Below are 26,145 nucleotides of genomic sequence, written 5' to 3'. Positions count from 1 at the left end.
CTGATTTGATACCTTTATTCTTCTATGCACCCTGACTAATGAAATTCAAGATATAAATGATTACATTACAAACCTGTAGATGCAGGTAACTGACCTGAAGTCAAGAGGTCTTTGTTTTCTCATTTGATACCTTTATTCCTCTATGTACACTGACTAATGAAATTCAAGCTACAAGCATTACCATTTGCCTGACTCATTACCCTGGCAGACATGCAGAGAACTAGTGCATCCTGCAAACTCTTCTTGCATTCAGTCTTCAAAGGTGAACACAGCCTACTTGCTGCCAAAGCCCGACCAACTAATGTGAATAAATCTTAAGTGGTACTAATATTACTTGCAAGCACAGAGACAAAAAAAAAAAGTGCCCTAAAGTCTACACTGTGTAGACTCAAAGATGAGACACTTCTATAAACACAAAGATTAGAATGATAGTTGTTCAAACAGAACCCAGGTATCACACTAGAGGCTCCATCTAGGCCTTTCCTGTCATCATCTCATTTGATACCGGAAGATTGTTCTCATTTCTAAAATGAAAGAAAAGCAGCCACAAAGATATTAACCAAGCCACCTACAGAAACACAGCTCTAATACAGAGCCAGGTTTTAAAACCATGCCTCACTCCAAAGGGACACTGTCACAAATAATGTGAAATGTACTAAAACATGTCATCTGAGCATCTTCAATGCAAGCCTTTAAAGAGATGTGCTTTAGCAGCACTAAACTTCATGCTATCTGACCAGAAAGGGTAGGATTTTGACCAACAGGTAGGAAATTGTAGAAAGTAAGTTGAAATTCCAAAAGTGGATATATTTCGTAACAACCAGATCTAGCCAATGAAAGAGACTGCAAAGGGCCAAAAAGCAAACCTGAAAAATAAGTTCTTAACAACACTGCAGAGAACATAGCATGAAGGCAATTCCTGGTCTTTGCAATGACCAGAGGCATCGGTTTATCTCGGGCCGCAGGCACATTTGCAAGCTTGCATACTCAAACTTTTTAACACCTTGTATTAGTTTGAAATAGCTTTCTAAATGATCAAGTCTCACTTTAAAGAGAAGAAGGCTGAGATGAGAAAGAATAGGGAAAGCATTCTAAGGAAAAGGACAGACAGACAAATAATCTACAATTTTAAATGTGAGTCAATGAATCACAAAGGCAGTTTCTTAGCTAAATGGAGCTTCTCTAGAGCAACAGACCATATGGTTCTTTTTATTTTCTTAGACTGAATCCTTATAAATAGTAGAGAAATGGCAGGAGAAGAATGGGGTTGGTGTCAACAAAGAAGGACACAAAAAGAGACTTACAGAATGGGAGCCCCATTCTCCATTGTCCGTGAGTTTCACCCACTTGTCTGTCGTGGCATCCATCTCCTGGCACTGGTCATTCTGAATCTGCAAGTTAAACACATGGGTCTCAGTAATGCTTTTGGAATGATAGCTTTTATTTATTTCTGTCCCCAGCACATGCCTCAAGAGCACCCATCAATCCATTCTAAACCACAAGCTATGTAATCTGCAACAAGCAAATACACGAAGACTGCGGGAGGCTGCCTTGCAACTGCATGTGAGATCCAGACTAAACCATCTCATTGTTGTAACAGAAATGCCAGGCCATTAAGGAGAGTGATACTAATTACATAATTACCACTGAAGGGTCATTACAAATCCCCTACCCAACGCACTCAAATGTTTTAATAACTTAACATTCACCATGCAAGTTAGAGTTTAAAAACAGAATCGATTTTATTTCATTTAAATTCTTCCCTTTTTCAGAATAGCATACATGAGCATGCTGTATTTAAATCATATCCATCCCCTTTCTCCCCCTCAAAACCCTTCCTATACATTCCCCACCCACTCTGCAGTTCCTGACCTCTTCTTCTGTATTTATTATATACATATAAACACTTGTGGCGACCAAAGTGTTACTCATTTGTAAATATGCTTATGGATAAATACTTGGAATTTGGTAACCTATTGGGGGGTTAACCCCTGCAGAAAACTGACTCCCCCTCATAGCCACTGACTACATGAAGATTATGGGAGGGGCCTGTGGACTCCTCCTTCCTCCTTGGCATGTTGACAGGTGTGGTCAATATTCAGATTTTATTTTAGGCAACCATACTGTTAAGATTTACTGGCACAAGGCTTCTTTGTCATATCTAGACGTCACTATCTCACAGAAGGTGTCCTGAAATTTGGGCTCTTAAGATCTTTCTGTTCCCTCTTCTGTAATGTCCCCTGAGCCTTAGGAGTGGGGTTTGGGCTGTCGATGTATTAACTGGGGATGGGCACCCCACAGTCACTTAGTCTCTACATTATCACCAGTTATTGATCCACAGACTTATTAGGGATCCCACTTGTGATGCCAGTATCAAGAGAACAAATACCCAATTAATAATTCCTCTAACTGACATTGTGCCACATTTCTCCTCTGACCATCATGATCACAGTGACACCAATGTTAAGCCATTTCTTAGAAGCTACAGGCTCTGAATATACTTTTAATGAACAACTAATAGACAAGCTTTACATATGAAAGCAGACATCATGTGCTTGTGACATTCCCCACAACTCTGCAGAACTGAATTCCATTACTCACTTAGAAACTAGTTAAACTATAATCATGGACCAATAGCTTATTTTGGTTTCCGCTCCATCATTTTTCTTTAAAGTGTAGTGCTGGGTGAGCCTCACTTGGTGCTCAAACCCAACACTTCAACACCACAAATTATACACTACTGCTCTTATATATTTTTTTCTCCATGTCCATCTACATCTTTCTTATCTTCAAGCATTTCCTCTTCATCACTGATTAATGATGATTGGGGGGTGTTGACATTCTGAGTCAACAAGTCACAGTCTATAAACGTGAAACACCAAGAAAAGGATGAGCATGAGCTTGCCACCCCCTTTCAGCCCCTAATCCAGAAGAACATGGGCATAAGTGACAGGAAGTAATGAAATGTTATACCTTAACAGCACCTTTTCTGACTGCTCTAAGGGATTTGTTGGGAAGCATAAAGGAGCCACCCATTCACAACAGTCAGGCACTTGTCTCAGTTCCTCGCTGTACTTCATAGTCTGCAATACCATTGAAATGTCCCAAGAAACATTCATTCATTCTCAGGAGCTATTTTGCAAAGCAAGGTATACTTTAAAAAGAAAACCTGTCTAAATGTTGCTTAATATCCTAAAACATCAAAGGATATTCATACCAGAAGCGGCTCCAAATGCCTTATCAAACAATCCACTTCAGAGAAGGGAGTGGTGATGGCTGAGAAGTTAGTCTAAGTGCTCAAGGGCACACAGCTAATAATTACAGTTATGACCAGAGCCAGGTCTCTTTACTTCAAAGGTAAGGCTTACACAATCATGGGAAATATTTCTTGCCATCAAACTCCTTATATAAAAACTACAACTACTGATTTAGAAATACTCATCACCTAGACCAATATCAATTTATTTTAGAATTGTTAGCATGTTCTTTTCTTAAAATTTGGATCACAGGAATTTTTTTTACACTGATGGCAAAATAAACATTGTGTTGAGAGTAAATCCACCTGAAAACATTTTCTCAAGAATTCAAGTCACTGCCATAATAAATGTTACTAGATCAGATAGAGCTTATATCAATAAAATAGCCTTAGTATCTATTCCGTTCATATATCTTAGATTCTGTAATTTTACTTACATTCATGACAGACACATCAACAATTTTATCCAATGAGGCTTTTCAACAGTACACAATTTACAAAATCACAATATACAGCCATTTTTTTTAATTTGTTCACTTTATGTCTCAATTTTAGCCTCCTCACTTGTCCCCTCCTGATCTCACCCTCCCTTCCTCATACTTTTTCCCTCCCTACCCTAATCTTCAGAAAGGAGAGCCCTCCTCCCATAACATATGGCCTCAGCCTATCAAAGCTCATCTGGACTTCCTGCATCCTCTTCCTCTGTGGCCTGGCAAGGCCATCCTGCCAGGGGGAAATAATCAATATTTGGGGGCAGAAGTAGTCCCTATTCCACATATTGTGGGACCAACAAACAGACTGCGCTGCCTATCTACTACAGTTGAGCAGAGGGTCTAAGTCCTCACCATGCATGGTCCTTGGTTGCTGCATCAGTCTCTGTAGTACCCCCCTCCTCCACCCAGAATCTTTTGGCTCCATTGGTCTCCTTGTGAAGCTCCTGCTCCTCCAGGTCCCTCCATTCTCAACTCTTCCATAAAAATCCCTGTGTTCCACCTCAGAGTTTGGCTATGTATCTCAGCATCTGCTCAGATCTCCTGCTAGGTGGAGTCTTTCAGAGGACTTCTATGGTGGGCTTCCTTCCTGTTCCTTCTCTTCAACTGCTTCTAGTGTCTATTCTATTTGTCCTTCTGAATGAGAATTAAGCATTCTCTCTAGGGTCTTTCTTGTTATTTGGTTTTGTCAGGTCTGTGTATTGTAATGTGGTTATCCTGTATTATTTGGTTAATATCCACTTATAAGTGAGCATATACCGTGTGTGCCTTTCTGGGTCTGGGATACATCACTCAGGATGATCATTTCTAGTTCTATCCATTTGCCTGCAAATTTCAAGATTTACTTGTTTTTATTGTGTAAATGTACCACAATTTCTTTATCCATTCTTCGGTTGAGGCACTTCACTTTGTTTTCCATTTCTTGAATTTTAAACAATTATGAATAAACAAATAATTGTAGTCAGAAAGACATAGTTACTGACTTGCAAGGAAATATTCTAAGTAAAAACAAAAATGTGATATAATTTTAACATAAAACTGTTGTGATGACTCAATAGGTAATGCACTTGCTACACAACCATGATAAGGACATGTTCAGATCCCCAGCACATGTATAAGATGGCTGTGGTGACACACATCTCTAGCCTCAGAGCTGGTAAAACAGAGATAGGCAGAACCTCAGAGTAGGCTGGCCAGGCACTTTAGCCAAATTTATGAGCTCAGGTTCAATGAGACATTCTCCTTTAAAAAAAAAAACCAAAGAGTAGTGTGACAGAGGTAAACACCCAGCATCAATCTCTGTCCTCCACACATGCACGCACACATGGACATGTAAATATTGATACTCCTCTACATATGCAATGCGTAGAAAGATAACAGCCTTTTAGCAAAAAAAAAAAAACAACAACAACAACAAAAAAAGAACGTTGGACAATTATTTGTGACATACAGTCTAAAAATGGCTACCTGATAGACATAACCAGAAGTGAAAGAAACCAACATTATTCCACAACAAAGACCTGAAAGGTAAAGAAACAATATTAACTTGAACACAAAGCACCACAGGGGGAGAAAAATCTTTCTCTTAACACTGAAGAATTCAGTTAACACCCTCCAAAAAGTTAGAATGCATAAAGTAGAAAGGAACAGGAGGCTCAGAGACAGTTATATGAGTGTTCCTTAAAAACCAAGTTCTATGATATGAAAAGCCTTACAAAGAACTCAAAGAAGATGTTGCTGTCCACATACTGGTACTCAAAGAAGACATAGCCTGACTTCTTGAGGTGCACAGCATAGATCAGAGACACAGTGCAGTCATCCCGGTTAGACTCTATATAGTTTCCACGAGGAAGCCAAGAAGAGCTGTGAAAACAGAAACAAAAGTTTTATGCAAGATCTCAGAAACCTCTTCTAGCCACAGTACTATGGCTGAGAATAAGGAATAGATTCCATGTGCAAAACAAAGTGCATAACGTCAGCTTTGCTGAAACTCAAAGGTTCAATTCCACTATTGAATGGATTAATTTTGATTTTGTTTAAATTATTTTTATTTTCATTAAAATGATCACAACATTTCCCTCTCTCCTTTCCTCCCTCCAACCCCTTCTGTGTCCTCTTCTTCCAGCCCCTCTCATGTACACTACCTTAATGCTTCACAAGGTGTCCTGAGAGCAGTAACAGCACTGATGGACATAGAGGGGCTCATGCACAAAAACTACAGTCAGCTAACTACTGCTGGGAGAACAAGACCTAGCCTTCTCTATGGATGAATTCCCTAGTTGGTTATCCAATACTGAGTGGTCACCCCTAAAATCACACACACACACACACACACACACACACACACACACACACCAGTAAGTGGATTCAGCAGGTTTTATTTGTATAGTTGTGTGTGTGTGTGTGTGTGTGTGTGTGTGTAGGGAGAGAGAGAGAGAGAGAGAGAGAGAGAGAGAGAGAGAGAGAGAGAGAGAAAGAGAGAATATAATACAATGAGAGAGACAGACAGACAGTAACTATACAGACAGTAACCATAGATAATGGCTTATTTTTATAGCTTGTATGTCTATAACAATGCTTTTTATCAAAAACAAAATCACAATATTAGTATTCATAGTCTCAATATCTGAGTTTGACTTACACACACACATATGCACACACACACATACACAGCAGATATATGGAAAGTAATAGTGCCATTAAATGCTAAATATTTAGATTAACATATAAAGTTGTATTATTTTTGGCATCTTCGATTGTTGAAGTCATGTGATAAAAAGCCAGTGCCTTTTCTTTTTCTGTGTGTCATCTTTTTTATTTAAAAAATTTAAAAAATATATTCACTTTACATCCCAATCGTAGGCCCCTCCCTTGGCTCCTCCTGTTCCCTCCCTCTCTTCCTCCTTCCCCTCCCCTCTCCCCCCTATTCCCCACCCATAGTTCTCAAAGAGGGGGAGACTTTCTCCCCTACAAATTGACCCCAGCCTATCAAATCTCAGTAAGACTAACTGTATCTTCTTCCTCTATGGCCTGGTAAGGCCGCCCTGCTAGGAGGAAATGATCAAAGAGCAGGCACCAGAGTCCACGGCAGAGACAGCCCCTGCTTCTCTTACCAGAAGACCCCGGTGGAAGACAGAGCTTCCTATTGGCTGCATCTGAGTTGGGGGCCTAGGTCCTCATCATGCATGGCCGTTGTTTGGTGCATCAGTCTCCGCAGGTCCCCCTGGGCTCAGATTTGCCAACACCTTTTCAACCACTGAGTTAATGCGGGATCTCCTAAAGCATCCAAAACTATCTTAAAAGCTATGGCTATTTCAAACAACCTTGGTGTGTGTCAGGATTTACACCTCGCTTTACACTGACATAGGCATCAAGAAAACAATGCAAATGAGCATTAATGATCTAAATGTAACAGTCTATCAGATGAAACTGTGTCTACACTACAATCAGAAACCACACTGTAATCTGAAGCCTTCAAAACCTAGAGTTTGCCAATATAGACTAACACAAAAATCACCAATCAGAACAGGAAACAAACAAACAAAAAAAGCATGATATGTGACACTTTTCAAATTTTAAAATTCTAATTATCAAACATCATTAAGATAATAAAAAGGTAAAAAGTCACAAATCTGAAGGAGATATCACAAACACATACATATGTATATATCTCATAGATACACACATATAAGTCTCATGTCCATAATATATAAAGGTCTTCTTGGACTCAATAATTAAGTTGCCAATATGACTCAATTTATTAAAAAGAAATAAATAGGATATAATGTCAGATGGGTGGAGGCAAGAGGAAAATAATACCAAACTGGGATTTATGTTCAGAAAATTATTATGTTAAAGAAACTGCATTGAAAAAGTCTGCTTATCACAGATTTTTCTTGGTAAATAGGCTTATCGATCTAGAAAAAAAAGATAGTCAGTATTCCAATTCACCCATACAAAGTTGTGGTGTGCCGTCACATGCTACCAGCACCTTACTCTATGGTACTTCTATGCATGCATGCTGCTGCATTTTGCCAACTCCACACTGAAATGTATTGCCAATTTAAGAAGATTGAACATTGGTTGTGGCTCTGAAATGGTTAATTTTGTTTGTCAACTTGATTAGATTAAGAAAAGCCTAAAGCAAGCCTTTGGGTGTGTCCCTGCAAGCTTTATCAGAGACAATCCAATCATCAGAGTCTTGACTTAACAATCCATGAGTGGACTGAAATTCTGAATAGATTGTTGAGAGGTGTCCAGGGTAGAGAGGGCGAGAGGGTAGCTATAGTAGTGCATAGTCACTCGGCATCTTCTTGGGGGCTCCTATTTGCTAAGGATCCTCTCTGTTCTGTTTCCTGTTTGCTGTGAGTGGAACAGCTGTGCTCTCCCACCCCCCTAATCCCCATGGTGTGGTCTAAAATCATGAGCAAAACAAGTCTTTCCTCTCTTGGTTGTTTCTAAGGATCTTTTCGAGAAAAGTAATTAATGCAGCCTTGATGCTGTGTAGAGTCAGGGGAGCTGAGACCTCAGGAAAAGGATTAATATCTTTCTCACTAAACATTTCTCTCGTGACCACATGCCAGCCTGTCCCTTCATTTATTACCATCATCTGAAGCTCTATGAAGCCCTCACCAGATGTCAACGCCATGCTCTTGGGCCTGCAGAACTAAACTAAAATACATCTCATAAAAAAATCCCTCAATCTCAGGCACTCTAAAAACAAAAATGCATAGACTAAGACACACACACACACACACACACACACACACACACACACACACACGACTTAGAGCTATCTCACCAAAGAGGAAAATAAATCATTGCCACTCAGCTGGGAGAGACCAGGAGAAAACTGAAGGAAAGAAAGTGGAGGAAGAAGGAGAGGGTGGGGAGAAGCCTAGACACATCTATTAGCTCAGCTAAATAATGATGGAGATGTTGGGTTTCTAATGGAGCATTCTTGTCATAAAGCAGCCAGAGGCCACCTATTTTACTACCTCAAGTTTACCTTTGCTTATCAGAGCCACATTGCAGAAAATGTTGCAGAGGCCATGCAGAGAACAGAAGAGAGTGTACTGCAAACATATAAGTAAATTCTCTTTTTCTCCAAGACAACTGAACATTACTCCTGTGCTGTTATATGCAGAGCCAGTGATCACTTAGCAGTTAAGCAAAGACCTCTCCTCCTTGGATCCTTAACCCACTCTTCCAAAAAATAATCAAGGTCTAAATGAGGGTCAAGTTTTCAAAGAAAAGGGAAAAAACTTGAATTTTTTTTCTTTAAAAATCAAAGAAAGGTTAGCAGAAACACTTTTGCTGTAAGTTTGATTTTATATATAAGATAATGAACTCATTTTTTCTAGTTCTATTGTATCCTGCACACAATATCTATTATATTGTGAGGTCAATTATTTTCTCATTAAAAATTTAGCTATATTCTCTGTAATGACTGCCCAAGAAATACTCCTCTTCTGAGATGCTCCCTGAGCCTTAGGGACAGAGCTTCTCTTCAAGTCATTATCAGCTGAGGTTGGACTGTAATGGTCTCAAATATGATCTGAAAAGAAGCTTCTTGGATAGAGGGGGAAGCTGTGGATATAAGCATACGTATTTAGAATAGGGTTAGAAATTATCCTGGTTTAAGAAAGTGGCAGTAGTAGGTTCTCTCTAGGAACCATGACCTCATCAGACATGAACAGACTACTTATTCTATGAGGCACAAATTGCTTTCTATTGTGTAGGGCCTGCGTTCTATTAGACAGTTGTAAGTGTAAGGGCCATTATTAGATTCTTGAACTATCTTGCCATGCTAGTCATGACTGTAGCTAATAGGCTTTACAGCTGGGTAGGACTATTGATTCTTTTCCACTGTAGGCATCTTGTATAGCATCTTCAGACACTATGGAAGCTTGTCCCAGGAAGAAGTTTCCTGGTCAGTTCCAGCTCAATTCTTCCATGTCTCAAGTATGTGGTATCTTCAGCAATCAGAATTTACCTTCAAGTCTGGGAAGCAACTAAGGGCAATAGTAATAGCTGCTATTTGATGAGGAGGGTTCTCTTAGACTTCCCCTGCCACAAAAAAAAATAAACAATACCTCAAAGGGCAGGTTTCCACATCTTGGCCTTTATTAGATGTCAATGACTTTTAAAGAAAGGGAGCATTATAACCCAAGTGCTGTGACATAATCGTGTGTGTGTGTGTGTGTATGTGTGTGTGTGTGTGAGTGCTTGTATGTTTTAGGTGAATACTCTTTGCTGACGAGGAGGTCGGAAGACTGTAAGAGCCAGAGGACCAGGACATCTGCTGCACAGTAGTAGCATCTTTAGTATGTGAAAGGGAAGCTGTAACCGAGAAATCTCAGCAATTTGATTGCCTATACAATATCTACACGGTGGCAACACCAGCTAACATGACAGTGTAGATGAGAGAAATTTCTCAATGCCCCATTCCTAGATAAAAAACTACAGAAAGTAATGGTTGTTCAAAAAAGGAAATGCAGTCTCTCTTAAGGATAAGCCCACTAAGCTGTCTAATCTCAATCAGTCCTAAACACATACACATCTGAGCAAGCTAAATAGACTCAGCAACAAGTGTGTGTGTGTGTATATATATATATATATACATGGATTTATATGTCTGTAAATAATAATAATAATGATAATGATAATAAAAAAAGACAAAGTCATGAATTTGGAAGCACTGATGGAATTAGAGGGAGTAGAAGGGGGTGGAGATTATGTAAATACAGCAATCATTCATTAAATATTCCAAACAAAAATACGACCCTTTCTCCTGAGCTCATCTAAAATCCTCATCAGTACTAAAACAATCCTATTTTTTTTTTCTAGAAAAGAATAACTGCACTTTTGTTAAGTCTCCAAAGTCCAAAGGTTCCTTTGGGGTCTTCTTACTTGTTACAGCCATCTGGCCTGCTGTCAGAAGGGCCCACCACAGTGTCCATAAATGTTGCAACGTTGGAAAATCCTGCTGGCAACTCATCCCATTCATCAAATTTGATGCCACTGCCCAAGGAGTAGGTGCCTTCCACACACTTACTGCATACCTGGTTCTTCATTTCTAGATACTCGCCAGAAGCACAGGAGAATGCTGTAAAGCAGAAGATAAAAACCATTAGCATTGGCCTCTTCCATTAACTGTCTCCCCTTGACATTGTCAGCAGAATTATTTTATATAAAACTCTGATCATATCAGTCCCTAAGTAAATCTTTCTAGTGTCTCTATTGCTTCTCTTCACGTGCTACAATGTGCCTCAATCTATTTTACTGTACTTACATTTTGTTCCATTCTCTTTTAATAAAAACAAAATGCATGTTAATCTTCTATGCTTCTACTGTGGCTTTTCTTTCCAGACATTGGACCAATGACCTTCTCTATCTGGACAATCCCGGTTCCCATGTACAGATGATCATCTTCACGACAGATCACTCCACCTCACTCATCCCAGACAATCATCTATGCCTTTCTCTGTGGGCTAACAGACCACTTTCCACAGCACTTCCACTACGGTATCCAGCGAGACTACTGAAGAAGGGAAGAGCTAGGTTTTCTTCACAGAAACAGGGGTCATTATTTGAGGACTCCTAGTTGTATGCAGCATATGCTAAGCCCAGATGAAATGTTGATTCAGTGAAGAGTGAACAGAAAGGGCAAAGGTCCCTAGACAAGTTATCCCCACTCAGAAGCCTTTCAACACCTTCTACTTTTTCAATATTCACAATGGCGACCTGGATATTTATACCAACCCCTTCCCGATCTGATGCCAAATGTTCTGTTGTTTTAGGAGCTGGATTAAGCCAGTGGTTCTGTTGCTAAGTTATTATCCACTCAATAAATGCAAATCAGTGTTTCCAAAGTATGTGGCCCTGTGTGGGGTGGAATTAGAGCTCGAGCCCAGAAAAGGGGCTATCCAAGCCCTTAATCAGGACATTAAAGAAATAAGAGCAACGTAAAATGTCCAAATTAGCTGATGAAAGGAAATCTCCCAGCCCAGTGGGGCAGCAAAGCCTCACAGGCAGGAACATTCTTCTTTTAATACAGCGGAGGACTTAATCAGAAATAAAAACAAGATGTCTTTGAAAAAAAAAACTAATTAAAGAATTAGAGCGCAAACCCACACTCATCCACCTACTCATCCACTAAAGTAATAGTCTCTTTAGAAAAACTTCACCAGGCTCTTCAGTGAACTTTTAACATTAAATCAATATCCTGCAGTCAGTAAAATAACACAATACCAGCGAAGGTTAGGCAGAGAATACTGCATTTTAACTACGAGACCAAAATTCTACTGGAGATAAAGAAGGAAGACAGTCTTGGGACAAGGTTGTAGTTCCTCTTCTTACTCTTGTGACATCGAGTACATTGATGGTCTCTTCAGGTGTTTGCTCCTGAGATTCCTAACCACAGCAGCTGCCTCAGAGTGTTAGGAAAATGAAATACAGTACAGAGTGGTTAGCATAACGAGCGTGTCATCCAGCACATGCCCCTCACAGGCTGCTCGTCTCAGTATAAGAACAACCGGCAAAGAAACAGAGTTGTGAAAAACAGGGTGTTTTTAGTTCCAATGAGTTGAAGATCTTCTAGTAAGCTCAGCTTCTAACGACTGTCCTCTAGTATAATAACTACTGTCATAAACAACAAAGCAACATTAAACATTATCTTGGAAGGTAGTTTAATCCGGGAAACAAAAAAAACCCTGACCTTTGGCTGGATCTGGGTAGGGGTTTAAAGTTTACCGCCTGTATTGTCCTTGGCTGGTGCCTTAGTTTGTGTGGGACCCCTGGGCCCAAATGTGCCTATCATAATGTTCTACTTGTAGGTTTCTAGGACCCTCTGGATCCTTCTACTTTGCTATTCTCCCATGCTTCTCTCATCTAGAGTCCCAATAGGATGTCCTCCCCTCTGTCCCAGTTTCCTGGTAAGTGAAGACTTTCATGGGACATGCCCCTTGGGCTAGTATGCAGATATAAGTGAGCATATACCATTTGATTCTTTCTGCTTCTGGGTTAACTCACTCATTATGATCATTTCTAGCTCAACCCATTTATCCACAAATTTCGGGAATTCCTTGTTTTTAATAGCTGAATAGTATTCCATAGTGTATATGTACCACAGTTTCTTTATCCATTCTTCTACTGATGGACACTTAGGCTGTTTCCATGTTCTGGCTATTATGAATAAGGCTGCTATGAACATGGTTGAGCAAATTTTCTTGTTGTGTGCTGGAGCATCTTCTGGGTATTTTCCAAGGAGTGGAATAGCTGGGTCAGAACATTCTCCACAGTTGAGTGGAGAGTGGGATAGGACTTTCTCACGTACTCTGGTGCCTCACATTTGACCATGTCCCCTGGAGAGGGAGACCTGGTGGCACTCAGAGGAAGGACAGCAGGTTGCCAAGAAGAGACTTGATACCCTATGAGCATATACAGGGGAAGGTAATCCCCCTCAGGAACAGTCATAAGGGAGGGGAATAAAGGGAAAATGGGAGGGAGGGAAGAATGGGAGGATACAAGGGATAGGATAAACATTGAGATGTAACAAGAATAAATTAATTAAAAAAAACCTGACCTTTTAAATTGATTAGCAATTAATAGAGAAGTTTTATTTCCCCCTACATTTATAATCCATCATGAGCGGGAGTTAGGGAAGGAACCCAAGGCAGGAACATGGAGGCGAGAATTGAATCAGAGACCATGGAGGGTTACTGCTCACTGGCTTGCTCTCCATGGTTTGTTGAGTTTGCTTCCTTACAGTCCCCCCAGGCCATGGATGGCCCCACCCACAGTGGGCTGGGTTCTTCCATATTAATCAATAATCAAAAAAGTGGCCCATAGGTGTGCCTACAGTCCAATCTGATGGAAGCAGTTCCCTACTTGAGATTTCCCCTTCCCAGATGACTCTAGCTTGTTTCAAGTTAACAAGAAACTAACCAGTACATTAGGCTTGGAAATTATTGTGAAAGCACTAAGTGTATGGATTTGAGGGTTATGAATAAATTATGCAAATACAGAACCCATAAATCATGAGTATTGGCTGTATTTGTAATAGACTCATGACAGAGGAAGCTATTATGTACATGAACCAAGTAAGAGGACTGAGCCACAGTATATTTAAATACCCTGATTACGCAGGTGCCCGATCAACAGACAGCACAAATAATATTCAGAGTCTAGCTCACTTAGTTCTGAAAGTACTAACCTACCTTAAAGAAAAGGCAAGTTAAAGAGTAACAGTGACCAAAAGAGAAACAATTTTAATAGTTCAATAGCATCTTTCACACAACCTTTCATTCCTTTGTCAACTGTTAAGCAATCTTCATCTGCACCATAAAAAACCCCAATAATTATTTTCCACTCTCATGTTTGCTGTAGAGCTTTTCATATGTTAAACCTAGACCATGAATTTGAGAAATATTTTGCAAGCTCTTAACTTCTATAAGTCTAATAACTTTGTTTTTAAATGAAAGATAAAAGTAATATCCATCTCAAAAAATATGATAATAGGTGAATGCAGCATTGTTTAATATGCTGGCATATGTTACCTCACATTAGGCACTTGTAAATAATAACACTGCCACTAGGTTGATGGTACCTTGTCTGTACAGAACAGCTATACAGTCCAAGTCCAATGGATATGGGACCTTTACAGGAAAGCTAAGATGTCCAAAGTGTTACATCTTTTAATCATTTGTTTCTATTTAGTCTTTTTTTCCACTCTGGTAGACATATGTCAAAGGGAGAACTACACATTCTGATTAAAATTTAATTGATTTCACAATATTATACTGAAAGTTTGCAATGCCTGCCTCCTCTAGCAGTCACAAGTTTTCTGATACTTTCAAAGTCTCATTCACTTTATCTTTCAACTGATCTTGGCGTTTGCGCTTTAACTGGACTCTGTGGTCCACAATTTCAGTGACTACATTCTTTGTTTTATTGTTCTTTGTTTATTTGTGTATTAGTATGACAGGATACTTTAAATAGGCAGGATGGCGGAAAATTTTCTAGATATAAGCTTCTGTACGGATCACCTATGTCTCATCTAAATTAATTGCTCATTTCTAAAGTAAAAAGTAGCTTTTTTTTTTTTTTCAACATCCTTGAAATCCTACAATAACTGAGTCAAACTGACAGTTAGGTAACTCCAGAGTTTTGGAAGAAAGACTATGTTAGTTTTTCATTGCTTGGACAAAAATACTTAAGCAAACAAATTTTTTAAAGCATGGATTAATTTTGGCTCACTTTCTCGAGTTTCGGTCCAGCATGGTAAGGAGAGCATGGCAGAACAGATTTCATCACATCATGGAGGCCAATAACCGAGAAGACGCCTACGCTCACCGGCTTTTCACCTTTCTCACTTATTGCTCCATCTGGGCCCCCAGCCTATAGAGTGGTACTATGCACGATAAGGATAAGTCTTACCTCTTCACTCAATTCTTGCTGGAAATATTATTACACCCAGAATTGCCCTTGGCTAATCTGCTAGGAACTTCTCAATTCAACCACACTAAGAAGAATACAAAGCAGAGACAGAGACACAGTGAAAGACAGAGTTAGAGACAGAGAGACAGAGACACAGGAGAGAGACAGAGACACATGAGAGAGACAGCAATAGAGACAGAGAAAGACAGAGACACAGAGAGAGACAGAGACACAGGAGAGAGACAGAGACACAGAGAGAGACAGAGACACAGAGAGAGACAGAGACACATGAGAGAGACAGAGACACAGAGAGAGACAGACACAGAGAGAGACAGAGACACAGGAGAGAGAGAGACACAGAGAGAGAGAGACACAGGAGAGAGAGACACAGAGAGAGACAGAGACACAGAGAGAGACAGAGACACAGAGAGAGACAGACACAGAGAGAGACAGAGACACAGGAGAGAGAGAGACACAGAGAGAGAGAGACACAGGAGAGAGAGACACAGAGAGAGACAGAGACACAGAGAGAGACAGAGACACAAGAGAGAGACAGAGACACAGAGAGAGACAGAGACACAGGAGAGAGAGAGAGACACAGAGAGAGACAGAGACACAGGAGAGAGAGACAGAGAGAGACAGAGACACAGAGAGAGACAGAGACACAGAGAGAGACAGAGACACAGAGAGACAGAGACACAGAGAGAGACAGAGACACAGAGAGAGACAGAGACACAGGAGATAGAGAGAGACACAGAGAGACAGAGGCACAGAGACAGAGACACAGAGAGAGACAGAGACACAGAGAGAGAGACACAGAAAGAGACAGAGAGAGAGAGACAGAGAGACAAAGAGAGAGACAGAGGCCTTCTTCTCTAAGGTTTGCCACTATGTAGGCATGGCCTCAGTCTAGGATTTCAGGGTACTTTATCACAGCAGCAACAGGAAGAAAAATATTTGAAACTCAAGCCCCTAAAGTCCAAGCTTAAGCAGGGACACCCTACCCTCTTCATAAGTCTGCTTGAGAACTCAATAAGAGCCTAGGAAACTAAAGTCTCTGTAGGAAATAGAGCATAATATAAAAAGTCAAGACACTACAGTGATGATACAACTACAATGCGCTAAGAGACAGTTAGTAAATCAAATTATTTTTTTATGCTGACTATCCTCTATGATTTATATCTATCAATGAAAAGTCTATATTTAATCTTTTTAATCACAGCAACTCCTGGTTTTAGTTTTATCTCCACCTAGAGACCTTGTGTTTTAAAAGACTGTGGCTATAAACTACATGTATTCATAATCCATTTATTTTTGCTATTTTCATTCCTATTATTTCATTACTAAAATATATTTTCTAGGCCATAAGCAGCAAGCAGTAAGAGCAGCCATAACAGAATTTTCAAGTCTCCTGTTTAGTGACATGTGGACAATACAGCAAGCCTATACCATCTTATTATAGGAATCACAATAATGAGACTAGCTGAAGTTGCAAGCACATTTTAGTATTTAGATTTTGACGGACAGAAATTAGGCGACATGGACATGGTAGCAAGTAAGAAGACAGAGTTTATTCTGTGTCTGTGCTCACAAAGCTGCTCTACTAGCGCAGTGTTCCTCGCAATCAGTTTCAGCTACATCTCAGCTCTCGGAGTTTAAACTCATTATAAAGCCCATCTCATTTGTCAGGCTAAGTTAATATCTAGACATAAACAATTACGTATTTATGTGGAAATGTTAAGTCTAGAACCAAGAAGTGCTAGTATAACTACTTTTGTTCAATTGACTAGCCTCGTTTACTAAAATAAATACCATCGGTGCCACAGTCATTGTTTTTCCTGTACAAGGAAACCTCTGCAACTCCTAATAACAGTTACTACCGATAAAGGGCTGAATCTAGGACACAGCGACTAGTTATAGGGCCTGAAACTACACTTGGCTTCCATCTCTCATTTAACCAACTGATTACTGTCATCAAGTAATAAATACTTAATTGTGTACCAGGCTTATAGTCATAATCCTCCTAGGAAAATGAGATGAGAAAGGAGTGACAGGGAGAAAATGAACAGCATTCCCAGGCCAGCATGCCTTGCTTCTCTCTGTCCTCAGAGCCAGCAATGAGGAGAGCACTTCCACATTCTCCCTTTCAGATCTTATCTGTACAGTTTCTAAGCAGAAAAAAAAAAATGCTCTCTCTCAGTCTGAAAAAAAAATGGAAGTGCGGCAGGAAGAAGCCAAATCATTACATTGAAACAGGCCATTTCTTGCCATTTCCCTGATTCACGGGAGGTGGCTTCCCTTGGCTTAAAGGGAACACTTGTTCCTTGTAGTGAGCAACGGTCCACTTATCTTAAGAAGACATTTTCCTCCCAGGAGGGCTGGCAGTGACTATAAGTTGCCTGTCATGTTCAATCCATGGCAGGGTGAGAATCATAGAAAACAACTTATCCAAATTCTGGGAGTAGAATTTGTTCCCCTAAGAACAAATGTGCGAAAACATTAACAAGCTTCATTAGATTAGTGCTCCACTATAATTTATAAGCTATTTGTTTTGAGGCCTGCTTTGGCCATAGAAACAATGAATCTATGACACATAATCAGTCATCTTCCATCAAGATGACCAGAGGATTTTTGAGATCTCATGGCTGTCCCAGGTAGCTTCACATCTCTATCTGCATGGCACTGTCCACATCTTTGAACATCTTTGCAGGCTCTCAAAGCAGATTCTATCCAACAGAATCCATGTCCTGTTTCACAAGCTGTGAAGTTTGGGGCTATGAAGCTATAAGAATTTACTACAATGGGACCAAGAAAGCCACTGCTTCCACGTGAAGTCAAAAGGACAGCTTTGCCCAAGTCAAAAGATATGATTTCCAGGTCTAGCATGCCCACAGAGCTGTTTAAAGTAACATGTGCAGTTACCATGCAAACAGAACCTACACAGTTAAATGAACAGAATTGGACTTTCGAAGTCAAATCCTAGCAATAATGAAATCTAACTTTCCATTAAAAGAAAGTGTAGATCACACAGCTGGAATTTTGAAGTTTTCAGTCGTGAACTTCTTAGAGAAGGAATAAACATGTTCACCTTTCAGTGTACAAAATGAAAGTTAGTCAAGAGAGTCACAAAAGGAACATTAATAAGACCAATTCAGGCTGACCTTTCAACTGCCATTCTGAGGAATATTTAGTGAAAATATTGTGTCTCATATCTGAAAACTGATTCTCACAGCATACTCCCTTTCTTTTTTTTAATTTTTAAATTTTATTTTATTAATTTATTCCTATTACATCTCAATAGTTATCCCATCCCTTGTATCCTCCCATTCCTCCCTCCCTCCCATTTTCCCCTTATTCCCCTCCCCTATGACCATGATTGAGGAGGCCCTCCTCCCCTTGTACATGCTCATAAGGTATCAAGTCTCTTCTTGGTAACCTGCTATCCTTCCTCTGAGTGCCACCAGGTCTCCACATCCAGGGTCAATATGAGGCACCAGAGTACGTGAGAAAGTCATACCCCACTCTTCACTCAACTGTGGAGAATGTCCTGTCTATTGGCTAGATCTGGGTAGGGGTTTGAAGTTTACAGCCTGTATTGTCCTTGGCTGGTGCCATAGTTTGAGCGGAACTCCTGGGCCTAAATCTGCCTATCATAATGTTCTACTTGTAGGTTTCTAGGACCCTCTGGATCCTTCAACTTTGCTATTCTCCCATGCTTCTCTCATCTAGAGTCCCAATAGGGTGTCCTCCCCTCTGTCCCAGTTTCCTGGTAAGTGAAGACTTTCATGGGACATGCCTCTTGGGCTAGTATGCAGATATAAGTGAGTATATACCATTGGACTCTTTCTGCTTCTGGGTTAACTCACTCATTTTGATCATTTCTAGCTCGATCCATTTGTCCACAAATTTTGGGAATTCCTTGTTTTTAATAGCTGAATAGTATTCCATAGTGTAAATGTACCACAGTTTCTTTATCCATTCTTCTACTGAGGAACACTTAGGCTGTTTCCGTGATCTGGCTATTATGAATAAGGCTGCCGTAAGGCAGGAGACACTGTCAAGAGAACAAAGCAACAGCCTACAGACTTGGAAAAGATCTTCACCAACCCTACATCTGACAAAGGTCTAATATCCAAAATATATAAAGAACTCAGGAAATTAAACATCACCAAACCAAATAACCCAATTGAGAAATGGGACTTGGAACTAAACAGAGAATTCTCAACAGAGGAATATCGAATGGCTCAGAAACACTTAAAGAAATGCTCAACCTTCTTAGTCATCAGGGAAATGCAAATCAAAACAACTCTGAGATTCCATCTTACATTCATCAGAATGGCTAAGATCAAAAACTCAAGTGACACCACATGCTGGCGAGGATGTGGAGAGAGAGGAACACTCCTTCATTGCTGGTGGAAATGCAAACAAATACAGTCACTTTGGAAATCTATCTAGTGCTATCTCAGAAGAATGGGAATAGGGCTTCCTCAAGACCCAGCTATTCCACTCCTTGGAATATACCCAGAAGATGCTCCAGCACACTCCCTTTCAAACATCCTCCTATAGTCAATCAGGTAGAATACCTGCCTGAATTACAAGACCAGTCAACCGGGAAAACAGAGCAATGTAAAGGAATAGACAATCTTCATTAAATTAACAGAATATAAAGGAAAAAAGATTGCATTCTTTTAAGCTAAGCAGAGGTAGTTTTCATCTTTAAAAGACACAGATGTATTCTACCATGGTTTACTGACTTCAGTATTTTATCAGACAGGAGGAATGTCTCAGTTCCTTGAGAACAGATGACCTGAGATTGAGAAGAAAAATAGACAGGGAGGCCAGGGGGAGGAGGGAAGCGAGGAAGAGGGAGTATGAGTTCTCTACTTTTCATAGGAAACTTTATTCAGATAAGCTCCCCATAAAACACCACAATTGCCATGGGCCTGGTTCTGGCTGTTCTCAACATTTGTATTTTCTTTTTATCACCTCTCTTTTCTTCAATTTTATTTTATTATAATTTATTCACATTACATCCCAATTGTAATCCCCTTGCTCTTATCTTCCTGTTCCCATCATCCCCCCCTCTTCTGCCCTATTCCCCTCCACTAGGCCTCTGACAGAAGGGGACCTCCTCCCCGACCATCTGACCACAGCCTATTGGGTCTCATCTATATAGCCTGCATCCCCTTTCTCTGTGTTCCCACAGGACCTCTGCACAAAGGGGCAGTGATTAAATCTCAGGCACCAGAGTTGTGTCAGATGCAGTCTCTGGCTCTCATACTCCCCTTCCTCAAAGTCCCATTATCTCCTCTCTTAAGGCTGCCATCCACTCCTGCCGCTCACCTTCCACTTGCAGGCTGCTGCGTACCCTCAAGGTCCCACCAAGAAACACACACCAGCACTCCTACACCAAATCTGCTCAGAACAAAGTGATTTTATCACAGTACACACAGAATGAGTTCTTAGAAGTCTTACTATGTATGTGTGTTTCACCAACAAAAACTAATGTCCTGTGAGACTGTGAGTTAGAGACACCAAAGTGATTCAGTTGACAGAGTCCTGTAGAATTCTATAACACTGTTTGGGCAGGGAGTTCAAGACAGGGTTTCCTCTGTGCAGCCTGTGTAGCCTTGGCTATCCTAGACCCACTTTTTAGATCAGGCTGCCCTTGAGCTCACAGTGATCTGCCTGCCTATGCCTCCATGAACACTAAGATTAAAGGTATTTGCCACCACACCCAGCTCTAGACCCTTATTAAGAGGCATGAGATTTCCACCTGTCTTTCAACAGCTTATTCTATGCTGCAGAAAATGAAATTTTGAATGAAGAGTTTCTGTAGATGAAAACTATGCCTATTTTTTGTATTTGTTAAATAAGGAAAACATAAAGTACTGATAAGCTAACCACAAACTAGCCAAAGTAACTAGCTTCTCTATGTATACAAGGGCATTACTATAAACATTCTCAAAGTTCTCCATGCTAGACTCTACTCTTTCTAGAAAATGAATACAAATAAAATAAATTCTACAGAGATGTTTAGCCAACTTAAATGACCCATAAAGAAATATATACACAAGCCTTTAGATCTAATCTTCTAAAATTTCCATCGTATCTATCCTGTATATCAATTTTTAGCAAGAGGTAGACCTCAGGAAAACACAAACTCCTAAAGGAGGGGATGACCATTGGTATGGTGTGCACTGTGCCACGTTCCAAGGGGCAGCATCATGGGGTTAAAAAGAAGATCTCTGCAGGGCGTGGTAGCACATGCCTTTAATTCCATCATTTGGGAGACAGAGACAGTGGATCACTGTGAGTTCAAGGCCAGCTTGATCTATAAAGTGAGATCTAGGGTAGGGAAGGATGCACAAAAAACCCCTCACTCAAAAAAACAAAACAACAATAACACAAAAGATGTTCTCAGTGCTGTGATTTTTCTGGGGCTTAAACTGGTGTAGGTCTTGAGCATGCTGTCGCTGTTTCTATGAGTTCATATGTGAATCAGTCATGTTGTGTCTAAATGATGCTGCTTCTTGGAGTTATTCACCTTTCACCCTCACAGTCTTCCTATCTCCATCTTTATCTACCTTTCACCCTCACAGTCTTCCTATCTCCATCTTTCCACGTAGATTCCTGAGCCTTGAGGGTAGGGATTTCACAAAGACAAATCAATCACATTCCAGGGGTTGGCCAACACAAAATAGACTGTGTGTGTGTGCATGTGTGTATGTGTGTGCGTGCACATTTTTGCTTGTTTGGTAGTTTTGTCTTATTGATTTTTCCTTTGTTTATATGTTTTGATTTTCTTTTTCATTTTTGGATATTTTTCTCTATTTTTGAGAGAGAGAGAACAAGAACATGAAGTTGGGTGAGTAGGGAGATGGGGAGATCTCAAAGGAGTTGTGGAGATGAAAAAAATAAGATGAAAATAAATTTTAATAAAAACTTTAAAAATGAAAAAAATAAAATGATGCTCTAGGACCTCAACTGTCTGATCTCCAATCTCAGCTCTGACTGCGACCTAACTGTCTATAGAGTTCGTTTCATCTTTTCTGTTCAAAAGGTTTCAGAAGGCACAAAGAAATTGGTTTTATGGTTGTTGTAATGACTAAATACTTGAAGCCACATACTTCTAGCACTTAAATTTGCATCTTCCATACAACAAAAATCATTTCTTTCTTACTACTTCAACTACTACTCCCACTAAACTATCCTGCATAGTAATGACTCCAGGCAAAACAGATTGTATTTTTTTTAGCTCGTAACTCCTTGAGCCTGTGGCTGACTTCAGGTCAAAGTCCATCATCTTTGGCATGACCCAAGAGAAGTCTGTTGCATTTACTGTCTCATTTACTGTCTCTGTCTCAGCCACATTATCCTTGAAACCTAGCCATGCAGCCCTCACAGAAGACTCAATAAAACCCAGACCTATCCCACTCAGCATGTGTCCCGATGCCCCAACACGCTACTTTACATCATCAAGCTGAAAAACTGTAGAATTCACTTTCAGAAGTCTTCATCGAATTAACATGGCTGGCACCAAATGTATGAAGCTTAAATCCCACTATAGCTCCAAATCAGGATAAATGTTTCTCCCACATAAGGCAATGAGAGATCAGTGGCTTTCCAAGGTTGCTCAGCTGGTAACTGATGACTCTAAAAGTCAAGCTTCCATCTGCCTCAATGTGAGGCATAAGACTCCACCTGAGCACCTTTCCTTCCCTTGGTGAGGTCATACTAGATAACACTGGTGCCCTGCCTTTCACTCCTTTTCTGCAGTAGCCATACTTACTTCTCTCTTGATGAAATGAAAGTCTCTCCACACATGACTATTTTTGTTGTTTTATGTCTGTCTTGTCAGTAAACGTAAAGGATATTTAATAATATGCTTCCTTCAATGAGTGAGTTAATGCTTGATAAAAATGGTGGAATAAGTAGCTTTCTCAGGGACAAACAAGTTAGAACTGAGGTTAAGCTCTCAGCTGTAAGAGGCCATAGTCAAGAGACCACTGTAAATATGCTGCAAGAACTTACATGCAATGCACTAAATCATAGCATAACTAACTTCCTATAAAATGCACTATGCTGGTCAAGCATGATGTTGTTTCTCTGAGATTTTAATGGATATTGGCAAAATGCAATTATATATATATATATATATATATATATATATATATATATATATGGCAAATAAAGGGATATTGCGGTGTACATGTTCTAGGTATAATCTTGAGTCAAGCTAGTTAATGTATCTCTCACTCCAAATAATTGGTGTTTATTCCTCCTGACTAAATGGAACATATGCATTTTACTAATATGTTCCCAGTCTACTGTCTGCCCTGTGAGTTCAACTGGCCAAGCTTTCACAAGTAAGTGAGAACACAGTGTTTGTCTTTCTGCTTCAACAGTGTCCTTGGTGTTCCACTGACTATAATGGCTCCCAGGGGCATCCACTCTTACAAAAAGTACATAATTCTAAATTTTTTTAGAGACAGTATAGTATTCCATTGTATATGTAGTCTATATTTTCTTTGTCAGTTCTTTTTTTTTTTTTTTTTAAACAGAATCTTACTCTGTATCCTAGGCTGCCTTGAAACATTTATGTAATCTAGACTGGCTCTAAATTCATAGAGGCCTCCCTGTGTCAGCCTCCCAAGTACTGGTATTATATCTGGCTCTCCGTTCATTTCTTTAAAGATCTATGTGTGCATATACTCATGTGTAAGTGCGCATGTTTCTGTATGGATGAATGTGCATGGGTGTGGGTGTCTTTCTTCATGCATGGAGGCTAGATGAAGGCATGGCTGTCCTCTTCAGTCTCTGCTTTGTGCCTCTGAAGCAGGTGTCTCTCTCTGAACTCGGGGCTTGCTTTTGTCAGGTGCTGAGAGCCTCATGCCTCCGTCACACTAGGTACTGGACACTGGCTCATTTTGTAGACCGTGGAACCTAATCGCCAGTCATCATGACTGCAGAACAAGAGTTCTCACTGCCGAGCCTTCTCTCTAGCCCTCCCATTAATGTTTTTATGGATAATTAAACCGATTCTATAACTTAGCAATCATGAATAATGACACAATCCATACCATTAGCCAGGTACCCTTTCAAATCTGATTTCAAAATCTTAGAGGATATGTCCCCAGAATGGAGACTGCTGGGTCACATGATAATTCTACCATCAGGATCTTAAAAATGTTATTAGTGTATATTAATTACACAAAATAGTAGGCCTCATTGCAACATTTTCATAACAATATATAAAGTGCTCTGATCATGTTTATCTCCCCGTTCCTAACACTTGCCTGTTCCTCACCTCTTGTCCCTTTGATGCTCCACATCTGAGAGAAAACACATGATCCTCATTTTTCTCAGTGTGACTTGTGTTACTTAACATGATTCTACCCAACTCTATCTACTTTCCTCCTTCATGGCTGAGTAAGAAACCACCCACTATTACTTCCCTTAATTGCTGTACTAATTTGCATTTGTGCCAACAATATTCAAGGTTCCATTTTCTCCATAACTTCTGCATTTCCCTTTTATCAGCTGATAGTAGCCATTTTGAAAGGTATGTGTGACATGGTCACTGTGGCTGTAACTCCATTTCCCTAATACCAAAGATGATAGACATAACAGTTGTTAACCATTTATACACTTTTTGAGAAATGTATTTATATATTCAGGCCATTTTCTAAAATTTTTAGCTTTTGTGTATGTGTATTGTTTTGATATTAGATATTCTAGTTCCCTGTATTTTCAACCCTCAAATAGCCTTACAAATAGTTTTCCCATTCTGTAGGTTGCCTCTGACCTGATATGCCCTGTACTGTGCTGTTCTTTAGTTTGTTTTGATACAATGTCCACTTTTCAGTCTGCCCTGAGCTTTGAGGTCAAACGCAAAATAATCCCTGTTTAGCCCAAGAATACATGCTCTTTTCTCCATGTTCTTGTAGTTTATTCTAAGTATAATGTGCAGTAAAGGTCCATATTTTTTCTTTTGCATGTGGATAATCTCTTTTCTAATACTATATTGGCAAGACTGTCTTTTCCTATTGTGTGATTTTGTTTGTTTGTTTGGCACTCAAGGATCCCAAGCTACAGTTGTGGACCCCAGTTCTCCAACAGCAAGTGATAAATGAAGAGTATTGGGTTCCTTTTTCCAATAAATTCACACATCCTTGCCCAGGACACTCTAGTGAACAAAGTGAGCCATTTCATCAGTTGTTGTCATCCTGAACACGAAGAGGCCCCTGGGGCCATGCAGCCATAACGCTGTTTGCATCTTCCTATGTTCCCCCACTTGGGCAGGCCAGGTCACCAGGAATTCCTCATGACCCTCCACACTTTGCAGAGTTTCAATGAGTGGTTGTGTGGATTCTGTCTGCCAAGGTATCTGACTTGAATTACAGAACCTTTCAGATTGCCTGTTTTCACATCTTCCTTCCTTTTGGTTTTGATTTCATTCCGTTATAGTTAGTAAGAAAAGATACTTGAAAAGATGTCCATCTTTTCAGCAGATTCCATTCCAAATGCCTATCCTAACTATATACAAGTTCATTGAGTTGAACAAACTTTGGAGTGTTTCCAGACTCTAGTTATTACCAATAAGGCTGCTATGAACACAGGTGATCAAATATCTTTGTTGTATTGCAGAGCATCTTTTGGGTATATGCCCAGGAGTGCTATAGCTGGGATTTGAGGTAGCACTATTCCCAGTTTTTTTAGAAAGCCCCAGATTGATTTCCAAAGTGGTTATACAAGTTTGCACTCCCACCAGCGATGTTGAGGTACACATCCTTGCCAACATGTGATGTCACTTGAATTGTTGATCTTAGCCATTCTGATGGGTGTAAAATAGAAACTCAAGAGTCATTCGGATTTGCATTTCCCTGATTGCTAGGGAAGATGAGTATTACTTTAGGTGTTTCTTGGCCATTTCATGTTCCTGTGGTGAGATTTCTC

At 40.0% G+C, this 26,145-nt stretch overlaps 1 protein-coding gene across 2 annotated transcripts in view; it reads right to left on the bottom strand.

Moving 5' to 3' along the window:
* The window catches only part of Elapor2 (endosome-lysosome associated apoptosis and autophagy regulator family member 2), a 164,758-nt gene that overhangs the window by 49,038 nt on the left and 89,575 nt on the right, over window positions 1-26,145 (bottom strand). For both annotated transcript variants that reach the window (XM_051152068.1, XM_051152069.1), the window contains 3 exons: window positions 10,660-10,855; window positions 5,463-5,610; window positions 1,305-1,391 (listed from right to left, as the gene is read on the bottom strand). In XM_051152068.1, the coding sequence (XP_051008025.1) occupies window positions 1,305-1,391; window positions 5,463-5,610; window positions 10,660-10,855 (431 nt within the window). The remainder of the gene's footprint in view (window positions 1-1,304; window positions 1,392-5,462; window positions 5,611-10,659; window positions 10,856-26,145) is intronic.

The sequence above is a fragment of the Acomys russatus genome, chromosome 10 (assembly GCF_903995435.1).
Source record: "Acomys russatus chromosome 10, mAcoRus1.1, whole genome shotgun sequence".
Lineage (NCBI taxonomy): Eukaryota > Metazoa > Chordata > Mammalia > Rodentia > Muridae > Acomys > Acomys russatus.
The sequence above is the reverse complement of the archived record's forward strand: the minus strand, read 5'-3'. Positions and strand labels throughout refer to the sequence as shown.